The following is a 14121-nucleotide window of genomic DNA, read 5'->3' as shown; positions in this document are numbered from 1 at the left end:
TGTATGTTTTTGGGATGTGGGAGGAAACCGGAGTGCCGGAGAAAACCGGGCACGGGGAGAACATGCAAACTCCACACAGGCGGGGCCGGGGATTGAACCCGGGTCCTCAGAACTGTGAGGCTGACGCTCTAACCAGTCGTCCACCGTGCGAGTTTACGTGATGTTTTTCAATGTCTCAATAGTTAAAAAGTCTAAGTATAATCAAATATCATATCTCAAAGTTGTTGTCTTTTTTTGGGTGGGGGGGCAACAGGTGCAGAAACTACAGGCCATCTTGAAACCGATGATGCTGCGGCGCTTGAAGGAGGACGTGGAAAAGAAGCTGGCGCCCAAGGAGGAGACCATCATCGAGGTGGAGCTCACCAACATCCAGAAGAAGTACTACCGCGCCATCCTGGAGAAGAACTTCTCCTTCCTGGCCAAGGGAGCGGGCCAGGCCAACATGCCCAACCTGGTCAACACCATGATGGAGCTCAGGAAGTGCTGCAACCACCCCTACCTCATCAAAGGTAGGACTGGACGGCATAAAGGAGACATTGGAAGTTCTAAGTGCACGAGTCATGTGACTAATGCTGTCTGTGTTCTTTTCAGGGGCAGAAGAGAAGATCTTGGAGGACTTCAGGGAAGTGTATAGCCCAGCTGCCTTGGACTTCCACCTCCAAGCCATGGTGCAGTCTGCCGGCAAACTGGTTCTCATCGACAAACTACTGCCCAAGATGAAGGCCGGTGGCCACAAGGTGCTCATTTTCTCCCAAATGGTGCGCTGCCTGGACATCTTGGAAGACTACCTCATTCAAAGAAGGTACTTATCAGAATCAAGGTCCCACAGGAGACTTGACCTCAACCACAACTTTAAAGGAGACATGCTATCAGGGCTATAGAGTGCGACCAATTTGGTTCACATGCGCCTTAATTTATCAGTGGTGTGCCTAAAAAAAATAAGCGGTTGCACAGGTACGCCTAGCTGCTAGCAAGCTAAGTTTTCCGACGGCGAGGATGTACCTGTACAATTACAGAAAGTTGAACGGCATAAATTGGATTCGTTCCAAAGCTTAATGCCACAGCGACTATGTGGGAAGTGAGTGTTTTATTTATATATTTTTTACTTATGAGATATTTTATTCATTGTTCTACATTTCAATCCCAATGTTTAATATTATTGAGAATTAAGTTATTTGCGCTTAAAAGGATGTACATGAATTATTATGCTCTAATATCATAATGTCAGTGGCATAAAAAAACATCATCATCAATACTATTGTTTATTGTAATAGTTTCTGGGAAAATATACCGTCCTAACAAAATTTAGCGTGAGTGGCCTAGTTGGATCATCAGCTTTAGAGTGGAAATAGCCACGGATGATAAGATGAAAAGAAAGACCGACAACTTCTTTGTGAAGAATGTTAAGTTAAGGCCTGATTCATCCAAAAGTCCAAACGCTCTGACACATAACTCTTTACGCACCAACACTTTTCAGTAAGTTACCCCTCTTATGGAATTGTGCTTTAAATACAGAAGTTTATGTTGACCAGATTGCTAATTATTTACCAGCCAATATTGCCTAAAAAGACAGTCAGCTATTTTTTTTTTCTCTAAAGAATGATCCTGTAAAACTGTGATGTTGCATGTGATGCAGTCGAAAATTTGGATGCACTTAACTTTTGTTCACACCCAAGAAGAAAATATGCAACCAGTGCAAAAAGTTAGTCATTTGCAGTCATTTTTTCACAATTTAAAACTGTTCCCAAGTGTCCTAATAAATGGTCTCTGACATGCCTCCGTCAAGCCAAAATTTGACGGGATAGGAATTCCGTGTAGTCCTAAATGATCTTCACCCAGCCTAGCTTCGAGTTTATGGGCGGAAAACTTGGTGTAGGGGCAGTAACAAAATTCAGAACAACTTGCTCACTGACACGTTCACAAAAATGGGCAACTCAAGAAAAAATGAATCTGGTTGTTTAATTTTCCAGCGGCACGGTGGGCGACTGGTTAGCATATCTCTGCCTCACAGTTCTGCAGACCCGGGTTTAAATCCGGCCTCGCCTGTGTGGCGTTTGCATGTTCTCCCCGTGCCTGCGTGGGTATTCTCCGGGTACTCCAGTTTCCTCCCACATCTCCAAAACAATCATGGTAGGTTAATTGAAAACTCTAAATTGCCCGTAGGTGTGAATGTGAGTGCGAAAGGTTGTTTGTTTATATGTTCCCTGCGATTGGCTGGTGACCAGTTCAGGGTGTACCCCGCCTCTCGCCCAGAGTCTGCTGGGATAGGCTCCAGCTCACCCGCGACCCTAGTGAGGATAAGCGGTACGGAAAATGGATGGATGGGTGTTTAATTTTACAGTTAATTGATGGACAGGCACTCCAGAGACCAAACTATTTGTATATGAGTGTCAATTTTCCAAAATATGTCCCCCTAACATCATCCCCTGTCTCTCCAGGTATTTGTACGAACGGATAGACGGTCGTGTTCGTGGGAACCTGCGGCAGGCGGCCATCGACCGCTTCAGCAAGCCTGACTCAGATCGCTTCGTATTCCTGCTGTGTACACGAGCTGGTGGCCTGGGCATCAACCTGACGGCGGCGGACACCTGCATTATCTTTGACTCGGACTGGAACCCACAGAATGACCTTCAGGTAACGTATGCATGGACTTGTGATAAGATTGAATGTCAAATCAAAACCTTTAAGCCAGGGGTTTTCAAACTCTTTGCGTCCAGCGACCCATTATAGGGGCAAAATTGCAAAAAAAAATAAGTATCAGGCCATATGAATGAAAAAGTTTCCTATTGTCGAGAAAAATGTTATTTTACAATTTCACATTCATGTTTTTTAGAAAAAAAATTTAGTGGTAATTTCTTTAGAAAAAAAAGTTGTAATATTTACAATACCTGATTCTTGTAATATTATGTCTCGCATTCTTAAAAAGACGCCTTAATTATCTAATAAAAAATAGGATCATATTCCTTTAATAATACGCCTTCTGTTTATGCAGGAATGTCAGAATTACGTGATATGTCACAATCATATTAGAGCTTTCAATTAACACAAAGGGGAGGAATTATTGGTGTATTATGTTTGTTTTATTGCCATATAGTAGTGTTTTTAATTATACGTGTAGCCCTCATGGGCAGTACTCACAAAACCGTTGAACCCTCAGTTCACTGGGGGAAAAAAAACCCAAACCGATTGTCGTAGGAACGAGCCCTCAAAACGCTTCAGTAGGCACAGCGACTGGATCCCGTAGCGTCGAAGCGGCAGCCCGGTGGCGTTGAGCAGGCAGGACCCGTGGCGTTCAGCAGACAGGACCCGTGGCTTTGAAATAGTAAATCCGTTCGCGTTCAAAACAGTCCAAGAATCCGTTCGTGTCCAAAAACAGGTGCAGACCCCCGCCAAAAAAACTCTCTCTCTCTGGTCCCGCATCTCCCGCTCTCCCTCTCCACGACCCACCTCCTTCCCCCAATCCCATTGGACCACCACCCCTTCAATCAATCATTAAAACAAAAAAAACCCTGAAATGTTCACAGACCCCTCGGGACGCAGGACACCCCAGTATCCATCCACACAAAGAACCAAACAAACTTTTAACTAGTTTTCACAACAACAATTCAAACAAATACAGTTCAACACATTTTAGTCAGTACACTACACTCTCCCCCCACAAAAAAAAATTTGTCATGCCCTCATGACATGTATAACAACATAAACTTTTATGAACAGGATAAACACTCCCCTCTCAAACCAATCCACTTATAAAAAATGCTCTTGTACCTCAAAGGTGATGGAGATAAGCCATATGTCTTATCATCAACCTTAGCTAGAGAGACAGTATGAGTACTAACTGCCACAGAGCTTGGACTCCCTAACAAGTCATAGGTTAGTCGGGTAGGAACCCTTTTCAGTCTTTGAGGCCGTCGTGCCTCGTCTGAACTCTCTGTAACACTGTCTTGTCTCGCAGTCGTTACATCGAATGTCTGTGCTTCAGTGTCCCTTCCAGTATCAACAGTACTTTCAAAAGTCTCATCTTGCACTACGGATCCATCGTCATCTGTTGCCGCAGATGCCTCAACTGTAACCTCATCCATCTCTTGGTTAATTGGAGGGACAACTTGATCCAAATCCATGCTGACAGGTTCTGATTGAACAGTTTCCTGAGCTTCCGGTTGTCTTGACTCACATATGGAGTGATAATCATACCACAGACCCATTTCATCCTCTTCTGAGTCAGATGCAGACTCAATCTTTTCAACATGATCAAGCGCTGGTACACCAGAAAGATTACAGTTTTCAGCCCTCTTTGCTTTGAGTCTTTTGCTGGCTCTCCGTTTGCGTTGAAGTGTATCTTCGTTCTTTTCCACATTCAATTTCACTTCCTGTCCAATGGGCAGAATGTGATTTCGGTGCAATACTTTGTTAGAGCCTTGTCCGTTCTCTGGCTTCAACTTGAACACAGGCAAACCAGGGAGTTGACTCTCCACAACGTATGGTGTAGCTTTCCAACGATCAGCTAGCTTGTGTTTTCCTTGCAGTCCAAGATTTCTGATTAACACCCTGTCACCAGAGACTAATGGACAGAAACGAACTCTCTGATCGTAGCGTTGTTTGTTCCCTTCATTTTTTTTTCTAGCCATGCTCTCGGCGAGCTGGTAGGCAGTCTGTAATTCTCGTTTCATGTTTTTGACGTATTTCAGATAGGACTTGGTGGATGTACCATCACTTGAGACTCCAAATGCCACATCTACTGGCAGTCTAGCCTCTCGACCGAACATGAGAAGATATGGCGAGTGGCCTGTTGACTCATTTAGCGTGCAGTTGTATGCATGCACCAGCTGACTGATGTATTTACTCCATTTACTTTTGTCCTGCGCATCAAGAGTACCGAGCATGTTGAGAAGAGTTCTATTGAAACGCTCAGGTTGCGGGTCACCCTGCGGGTGGTAGGGTGTGGTTCTAGACTTCTTTATACCAAGCATACTCAACAGTTCATGAATGAGGCGGCTCTCGAAATCTCTGCCTTGATCCGAGTGTACTCGCTTCGGTAGACCATAGTGGACAAAATATTGTTCCCACAGGACCTTAGCAACTGTTGACGCCTTTTGATCCTTAGTCGCAAAAGCTTGAGCATAACGTGTGTAGTGATCTGTAATTACAAGAACATTACAAATGTTTCTGGAGTCAGGCTCAATTGTCAAGAAATCCATACAGACAAGATCCATCGGCCCCTCACTGGTAAGATGTGACAACCCAGCAGCTCTCTTGGGCAGCGTTTTTCTCTGAATACACCTTGGACAATTTTTACAATACGTCTCAACCTGTGTTTTCATACGAGGCCAGTAAAATCTCTCTCGCACCAACCCATAGGTTTTGTCAAACCCAAGGTGACCTGACTGGTCATGCAAAGACTGAAGAACAGTTTCTCGGAACTTCTGTGGGAGTAAGAGTTGTTGTCGAACTGGTTTGTTGGGAGGCTTACTGATTCGGTACAGTACAGAGTCCTTGACCTTTAACTTTTCCCACTCTTTTAACAACAATGACACATCCGGATGTTTTCGTTTGTTAGCCCGGTCCGCAAAGTTCTGCACAACAGCACACCACACTTCTCCGATGCATGGGTCTTCCTGCTGAGAATGTGAGATGTCAGCTAAAGACATTTGGGGCAGTGGCTGAGTGCTTACAGATAACACACTACAATAAGCTCTAGGTACAGCATGCGTGGATGAGCCCAGGAGATCCACAGCTCTGCAACGGTGAGGATAAGGTGTTCTAATTGACGACATGTGACAGACAGCTTGGACGCTGGTAGGAGACATGGACACTTCCTCTTCACCAGACACATCGCTGTCAGCATGAGGACGCCGTGACAAGGCATCTGCATCAATGTTTTGTTTTCCAGAGCGATATTTCAGGCTGAAATCATACATTGATAGCTCCGCTAACCATCTATGTCCTGTTGCGTCCAACTTAGCAGTGGTTAAGACATATGTTAACGGGTTATTGTCTGTGTGAACCTCAAACTTGACTCCATAGAGATAATCATGCAGCTTGGTAGTGACAGCCCATTTTAAAGCCAGAAATTCAAGTTTATGCGTGGGATAATTTTTTTCTGACGGAGAGAGGCTCCTACTTACAAATGCAACCGGACGCAAACCTTCTCCTTGGTCCTGATAGAGGACACCTCCTAAACCTTCTCTACTTGCATCAACATGCAGAACATAAGCCAGATTTGGGTTTGCGATTGCTAGGACAGGTGATTCTGTAAGACTGACCTTTAATTTCTCAAAAGCTTTCTCACAGTCTTCATTCCACCTTGCCCCAAACGGCTCTGAGGGGTGGTACCACTCTGTTTTTGAGTTCTCTTTCTCTTTGTTGTTCTTTTCCATTTTAGTCTTTCCTCCTGGCCTTCCAGTCACAATGCAGCCCTGCAGTAGCTGATTGAGCGGATGACAGACTCTGGAAAAGTCTTTCACAAACCGTCGGTAGTATCCGCAAAACCCAAGAAATGAACGGAGAGCAGTGATGTTCTCTGGGCGTGGCCACGACTTCACAGCTTCGATCTTTGAAGGATCAGTAGCAATGCCATTGCTAGAAACGACATGCCCAAGATAGGTTACAGAGGGACAGCAGAACTGACATTTATCCAAAGATAATTTAAGTCCCTCTTCCTTTAATCTGTCAAGCACTTTAAGAAGGCGCTGCTCATGTTCCTCCATTGTTCTCCCGAAAACAATGACATCATCAAGGTACACTAACACTTCCAGCAGATTCATATCACCAACCGTCCTTTCCATGATACGCTGAAACGTGGCTGGTGCTCCGCAGATGCCTTGTGGCATTCTCTCAAATTGATAAAATCCTGCCGGACAGGTAAATGCCGTTTTTTCTTTGTCAGCATCACATAAAGGGATCTGATAGTAGCCACTTCGGAGATCAAGCACGCTGAACCATTTGCTACCACTCAGGCATGTCAGGGCATCCTCCACACGTGGGACTGTATACTGGTCAGGAATTGTTCTCCTGTTTAATGTTCTGTAATCCACGCACATACGTATGGTCCCATTTTTCTTTCGGACCACAACGATAGGTGACGCATAGGGGCTTCTAGACTCTGAAATTATTCCAGCTTCTTTCAAATCATTTAAATGTTTTCTCACATCCTCCAAATCCTTTGGAGGTAAGCGTCTAGAGCGTTCTCTGAATGGTTTGTCCTCCGTCACTCGAATGCTGTGTTGTGTGCTCTTTGCACAACCAACGTCAAACTCACTACAGGAGAAAACCTCTTTCCTTTCCATCATTCTTTGACACAGCCTCTCCTTCCACTCAGGAGGCACAGGAGAATCTGCGAAGTTGAAAGACGAGGGGGATAGTTGAGATGTGGACGGCTTAGAGGACTTCTTTTCAGGGACTGCATTTATTACATCCACCCTGTGCAAATGAGCAATTTGCATACCACGTTTCAATGTCACAGAATGATTTGATACATTTCTCAAAGTTACTGTGATACGACGACAATGAACAGCACTTGCTTTATCAACAACGGGCATCACTAACAGTTCTTCAGGGAAGTAACCCTCCTCTGGGCGTTCTACAAGAACAGCCTGACCAGAAAACCCCCCCACAAATTTTGGCACGCCAACCACTTTTGCAACGCCCCCAGGAGACAGCACTAAGGGCTTCTCTCGAGTGAACCAGACTGTTCCTCTTTTTAGGTCAGCTGTGTCATCTGGGGTGCTCCGAAACTTCTCATAAGCCTCTTTTATTGAGGGGTGAACAGACATGTTATGTAAGAAATTATCTCCGTTTTGTGTCTTGCAGGAATGAAATAGGCTCCGAACTATGGAAGTGTTTGTGCCAACCACAATAGAAATCTCACCTTTCATGACTGGGTCTGGACACACAAGCACAAGTGTTTCTATGGTCTTAGCTACACCCACTACATCTCCAGCAAACTCAAGTTTCAAACACATATAACCATCATATGGATATCGGTCTACACTGAGGCCCCAAATCTCCAAGCACTCAATAGGGGTCAAGGGCAGGTGTTTCAGATACTTGTCATAAAAGGAGCGGTACAGCAGGGTAACTTGGGACCCACTATCAAGCAAAGCTTTGGCGTAAATGCCCTCAACTTGTACAGGAACAACAGAACTAGGTCCAATTAAACCCTCTGGCAAATCAGCCTTGCTTTCTTTTAGCGTATCACACTTTGTGGAACGTGTTCTCTCCAGAGCATCAGGCCGTTCCTTTACTGAGCTCCTGGGAAGTTTCCCATCAGCTGTTTTGCTTTCAGGAGACGCTTATTTACTTTTCGGAGATTCTCTGGGTTTTCACACTCCCGCTGAAAATGACCATCTTCACCACATTTGTAGCAAAAAACATTGCACCATATTGAAATCTGGGAGTTCTCTCTTTCCCACTTGCATATTTTACAGCAGCTTTTTGAGTGTGGTTCTGGATTGCATGCTGTGGTGGACTTTCTGATGTAGCGACAGAGACAGATAGCAGACGTGCAATATCACTTTTAAGCCCCTGAATTTCCTTCTTCAGACTCTCTATGGCATGGTCGGTCTCCACTCCAACAGCTACTGATGGTGCAGACTCTGGTTGTTTTGACACCACTGACGCCGTAGCACAACCTGCACACTTAACCGCAGATGAAGAAACAACATTTTTCACTCTTTCTCTTTCAAGAACCATCCCCTCTTCTTCTCTTACCTCACGAAGGAGCTCTGTGAAGCTTGGAGCGGGCTTTAGCTTGTAAGTCATCCTTATACGAAGTGCAGCAAAATCATGAGTGAGTGCACCTCTAGCAATTTGCTCGATGCGTGTCCTGTTCATGTCAGTGACGTCGATCCCACCTTTCCGATGAACAGCGTGCAGCAGTTTGTCTAACCTGAGTAAGTATCCTGACAACTTCTCAGTTTCTTGCTGGAGTGTGTTACGGAACTTTACCATGAGATCAGCTGCACTATCTGTGGTCCCAAAAGCTGTTTCTAGTGCCTTAAGATACTCATTGGCAGTGGCACTGGGGTTAGTGGCTCTTAAACCCCGGACAATATCTGCTGCAGGCCCTTTGAGACTTTCAGCGATTCTCTGTTTCTTGACAACATCAGAACATTGCCACTCATCCAGCAGGTGGGTGGTCTGTTCCGCCCAAGAGTCATACTCCTCTTCTCCAGGTAGCGTTGGCTTTATGCCCGAGAAGAAGCGAAGTTTTCGATAGCATTGTCCGTCCATAGGCGGGGCTTGACATTTTTCCACAAGCAAAGAGATGGCATTGACAAGCTCTGTGTTCAAGTCAGGAACAGTGGGTGGGGCAGGCGTGGTCTTAAGCAAACCTGTCACATCATCTAAAGTCTTTCCTTCACTGGCTAAGAATGATACTAGCTTGGATTGGAAACCTCTTTTGTCACTAGTCACATGGAAAGTCTGAAAATCAGGGACACTTACTACCCACAAGTCTGACGGGTCCCCAGCAACCAACTGTTCAGGTAAGTCAGTTTTAGTCATGTCATCTGTGGTCTCAACTAATACGGACTGATTGTTGTTTGTGCGTGTTAGACACCGTCCTCTGATTTTAGTGCGACCAAAAATTTTAACTTCATCAAGTACCTTATAAATGTTCTCATCAGTAACATCAAGAGAAACCCCGCTAAGCACAATAGATTTCTTAACATCAATACCTTTGTCGTCACACCATTTGATTATTTGTTCGGACTCCATGTTTTGTTTTGAGTTTTTTTGTTTGTTTTCAAAACCAGTCACACAAAACACACTCAGTATTGTGATTACAGTACTATTACAACCCCGGTCAACATTGACCGAATTTCTTCCTTTTTTTTTTTTTTCCTCTTTGCTCACCAATACACTAGTGAACAATAACGATCCCGGACGAGCCCCCACATGTAGCCCTCATGGGCAGTACTCACAAAACCGTTGAACCCTCAGTTCACTGGGGGAAAAAAAACCCAAACCGATTGTCGTAGGAACGAGCCCTCAAAACGCTTCAGTAGGCACAGCGACTGGATCCCGTAGCGTCGAAGCGGCAGCCCGGTGGCGTTGAGCAGGCAGGACCCGTGGCGTTCAGCAGACAGGACCCGTGGCTTTGAAATAGTAAATCCGTTCGCGTTCAAAACAGTCCAAGAATCCGTTCGTGTCCAAAAACAGGTGCAGACCCCCGCCAAAAAAACTCTCTCTCTCTGGTCCTGCATCTCCCGCTCTCCCTCTCCACGACCCACCTCCTTCCCCCAATCCCATTGGACCACCACCCCTTCAATCAATCATTAAAACAAAAAAAACCCTGAAATGTTCACAGACCCCTCGGGACGCAGGACACCCCAGTATCCATCCACACAAAGAACCAAACAAACTTTTAACTAGTTTTCACAACAACAATTCAAACAAATACAGTTCAACACATTTTAGTCAGTACACTACATACGTCATATATTGTTTTGCAACTTATTTTGCGGACCCTCAAGCTTTGGCTCGCAGACCCTTACCCCAAGTTTGAGAACCACTTATTTAAGCATTATTAATGTGTTGCATTCCCATATTTGCACAGGCACAGGCGCGCTGCCACCGCATCGGTCAGAACAAGGCGGTGAAGGTGTACCGCCTGATCACCAGGAACTCGTACGAGCGGGAGATGTTTGACCGCGCCAGCCTCAAACTCGGTTTGGACAAAGCTGTGTTGCAGAGCATGAGTGGCCGCGACAACAGCCTGGGAGGAGGCGGCGGCGCTGGTGGAGCAGGAGGCGCTGGGGGAGGGGTGAGTTGTGAGAGTTTTATTTTTATATATTTTGAATCATGAATGGAGAATAATTAAGTCTTTGGTTTTCCCAGTCAAGAGTGAACACCAAAACATAATTTTGTTTTATTTTATTTCATTAAATTTAACTTAATTTCATTTTATAACTTTTTTTTTTTTTTTTTTTTAACCTGTCCTGTTCGGTTACTTATTCATGGTGTATGGTGGTGGAACTTTATGCCTCATTTGACTTATTTAGTCAAGAGCTTTTATCAAGTTTATTTTTCAAACCTCTGAGCTACTTCGTCAAGGAGTATTGTGGATCATCATGCAATTTGTATTTAGATTGCTATTTATTGGAACTGGAGTTGAACAAAAAGAGCAGCAAACAACAAAACCATAACACTATAAGACAACAATAACTTTACATAGACATTAGATTTGATCCATATGTGAATTGGGAAGGCTACACCCTGTGAGGAAGGGAGCAAATAGAACAAGAGCAGTACCAAAAGATTTGTTTTCAGACATTGACTTTGGCTTAAACATTTGCAGTTCAATTCTACAAACTCTGAGTACCGTAATTTCTCATGTATAATGTGCACGCATGTATAATACGCACCCCCAAAGTTGACCTAAAAAATCTGGAAAACCCTTCAACCTATGTATAATGCATTTTTAGAATGCATGCTATTGCTTCTACCCATATGATCAAAACATGAAGTATTTTTGCATTTTGTTAGTTTTTTATAATTATTCTGAAGTTAAGCACTTTATTTGAACACATTTATTTTTATTTACTTGCTCTTATTTTGAAATTCACAGCCTTACTTTTATTTTGTAAATGAGAAATCACACAGTTGTTGATTACCCAGGCAGAATTTGTAAGATGTGTACAATTCTTTAAAGAAAACATGGAAAAGGCGAAACATATTTAATTTTATTTTAATGTATTCAAATTAAGCTGTCAAGCATTTCAGGAAAGCATTATTATTAAACAAAACATAACCATAAAGAAATTAATGATGGTTATTGTTCAGTCATCAGTCGTAGTTACAAAAAAAAAAATTATAATAATACAAATATTTTATATATATATATCCATCCATTCATCCATCCATTTTCTGAGCCGCTTCTCCTCACTAGGGTCGCGGGCGTGCTGGAGCCTATCCCAGCTATCATCGGGCAGGAGGCTGGGTACACCCTGAAGTGGTTGCCAGCCAATCGCAGGGCACATAGAAACAAACAACCATTCGCACTCACAATCACACCTACGGGAAATTCAGAGTCTCCAATTAACCTACCATGCATGTTTTCGGGATGTGGGAGGAAACCGGAGTGCCCGGTCCTCAGAACTTTGAGGCAGACGCTCTCCCCCGTGCCGCATTCTGCCTGGGTATGTAAACTTAGGAGCACAATTGTACATATATGCAGTCATATGTACCCCTGTCATATTGGAATGAAAGTGTAGGCTACACCTTTTTCAAAACCTCTAGGTGGCATACTAGAATGAAAGTGTCCAACTTTTGCATAACCTCTAGGGGGCGGCTTACATTTATAAAACTTGAAAGTCTTTTTCATTTTCTCCTCAACCTATGTATAATGCGCACTATTGACTTTTGACAATTATTTGAGGGTGGAAAATGCCCATTATACATGAGAAATTATGGTAAATCAGTGGAATGCATTTCAAACAATACCTGGAAGATCACCGTCAAGGTTCTTTGGAAAAGAAGGCTCCAATCGAAGCCATGCCTGCTTCCCTATAGCGGTGAATGGTCAACAGGATGCTGAGATAAGACTTGCACCGACGGTCGCTGTTCAGTTCTAACGTAACTGTTCCAGCAACATTTAGAGAAAAAAACAATCGTGTTAACTTAAAGATCCTGTAAAGTAAATTATTGTACTTTTTACTAAATATATTGTCCATGTTTGAAGATAATTATTAAAACATGAAAAGACTGAAAACTATATTAGTGAATTCTGGATGTATGTTTTGTATTTTTTTTTTTTTTACCCTTGCTGTGTTCCTGCCTATTGCTAAAATAAATAAATAGAAGATAAAGCTAGTTTTTAAGTTTGATTTCATGGAAATGGACAGTCAAAAAAACTGGATATAGGCATTAAATCGCCACGACAGGCACCAACCACCTTATGGCCACAGCTCCGGTCGGAGGTAGAAGTTGAAACTCCTTCTGACAGGGGATTCCGCCAGACGTTCCCAGCAGACCCTCACAATACGTTTGGGCCTGCCACGTCGGACTGGCATCTTCCCCCACCATCGGAGCCAACTCACCACCAGGTGGTGATCAGTTGACAGCTCCGCCCCTCTCTTTACCCGAGTGTCCAAGACATGCGGCCGCAAGTCCGATGACACGACCACAAAGTCGATCATCGAACTGCGACCTAGGGTGTCCTGGTGCCAAGTGCACGTGTGGACACCCTTATGCTTGAGCATGGTTTTCGTTATGGACAATCCGTGATGAGCACAGAAGTCCAATAACAGAACACCACTCGGGTTCTGATCGGGAGGGTCGTTCCTCCAAATCATGCTCTTCTGGGTCTCACTGTCATTGCCCACGTGAGCATTGAAGTCCCCCAGCGGAACGATGGAGTCCCCAGCGGGAGTGCTCTCCAGCACCCCCTCCAAGGACTCCAAAAAGGGTGGGTACTCTGAACTGCTGTTTGGTGCATAGGCACAAACAACCGAAGGCGGAGGGAGGCTACCCTCTCGTCCACCGGAGTGAACCCCAACGTACAGGCGCCGAGCCGGGGAGCAATAAGTATACCCACACCTGCTCGGTGCCTCTCACCGTGGGCAACTCCAGAGTGGAAGAGAGTCCAACCCCTCTTGAGAGGACTGATACCAGAGCCCAAGCTGTGCGTGGAGGCGAGTCCGACTATATCTAGTCGGAACTTCTCAAGCTCACACACCAGCTCGGGCTCCTTCCCTGCCAGAGATCTGACATTCCACGTCCCTAGAGCCAGCTTCTGTAGCCGGGGATCGGATCGCCAAGGTCCCCGCCTTTGGCCACCGCCCAGCTCGCACTGCACCCGACCCCTATGGCCCCTCCCACAGGTGGTGAGCCCATAATTTCGCATAACCTTTCCAGGTAATATTTAAACATTCTTGGAATCTTGACTTTTGGTTTTATTACGACTTAATTCTCTTAAAATTACGACATTGTTCTCGTAAAAACAGGCACTCTTTTTCATAAAAGGGTGAGGTATTGTAAAATGTTCACATTTTAAATCACTTCTATTGTAAAATTTGCATTTTTCTTCCTCATATACTATATTGTGTTTTATTTATATATATATATATATATATATATATATATATATATAATCACAATTTTTGTGGGCATAATGTTTAA

General features: G+C 44.2%; 1 protein-coding gene and 1 non-coding gene across 2 annotated transcripts in view; both read left to right on the top strand.

Moving 5' to 3' along the window:
* chd9 (chromodomain helicase DNA binding protein 9) overlaps positions 1–14121 on the top strand; it is a 150919-nt gene that overhangs the window by 110197 nt on the left and 26601 nt on the right. The window contains 4 exon segments of the mRNA XM_061765570.1: positions 254–509; positions 592–802; positions 2439–2634; positions 10559–10765. Coding sequence (XP_061621554.1) covers positions 254–509; positions 592–802; positions 2439–2634; positions 10559–10765 — 870 coding nt within the window.
* Positions 12477–12612, top strand: LOC133474537 (small nucleolar RNA SNORA16B/SNORA16A family). Its single transcript, XR_009787537.1, has one exon. It is a non-coding gene; the product is annotated as a small nucleolar RNA SNORA16B/SNORA16A family (small nucleolar RNA).

Source organism: Phyllopteryx taeniolatus, chromosome 2, assembly GCF_024500385.1.
Source record: "Phyllopteryx taeniolatus isolate TA_2022b chromosome 2, UOR_Ptae_1.2, whole genome shotgun sequence".
Lineage (NCBI taxonomy): Eukaryota > Metazoa > Chordata > Actinopteri > Syngnathiformes > Syngnathidae > Phyllopteryx > Phyllopteryx taeniolatus.
This window is presented reverse-complemented; position numbering and strand designations above follow the sequence as displayed.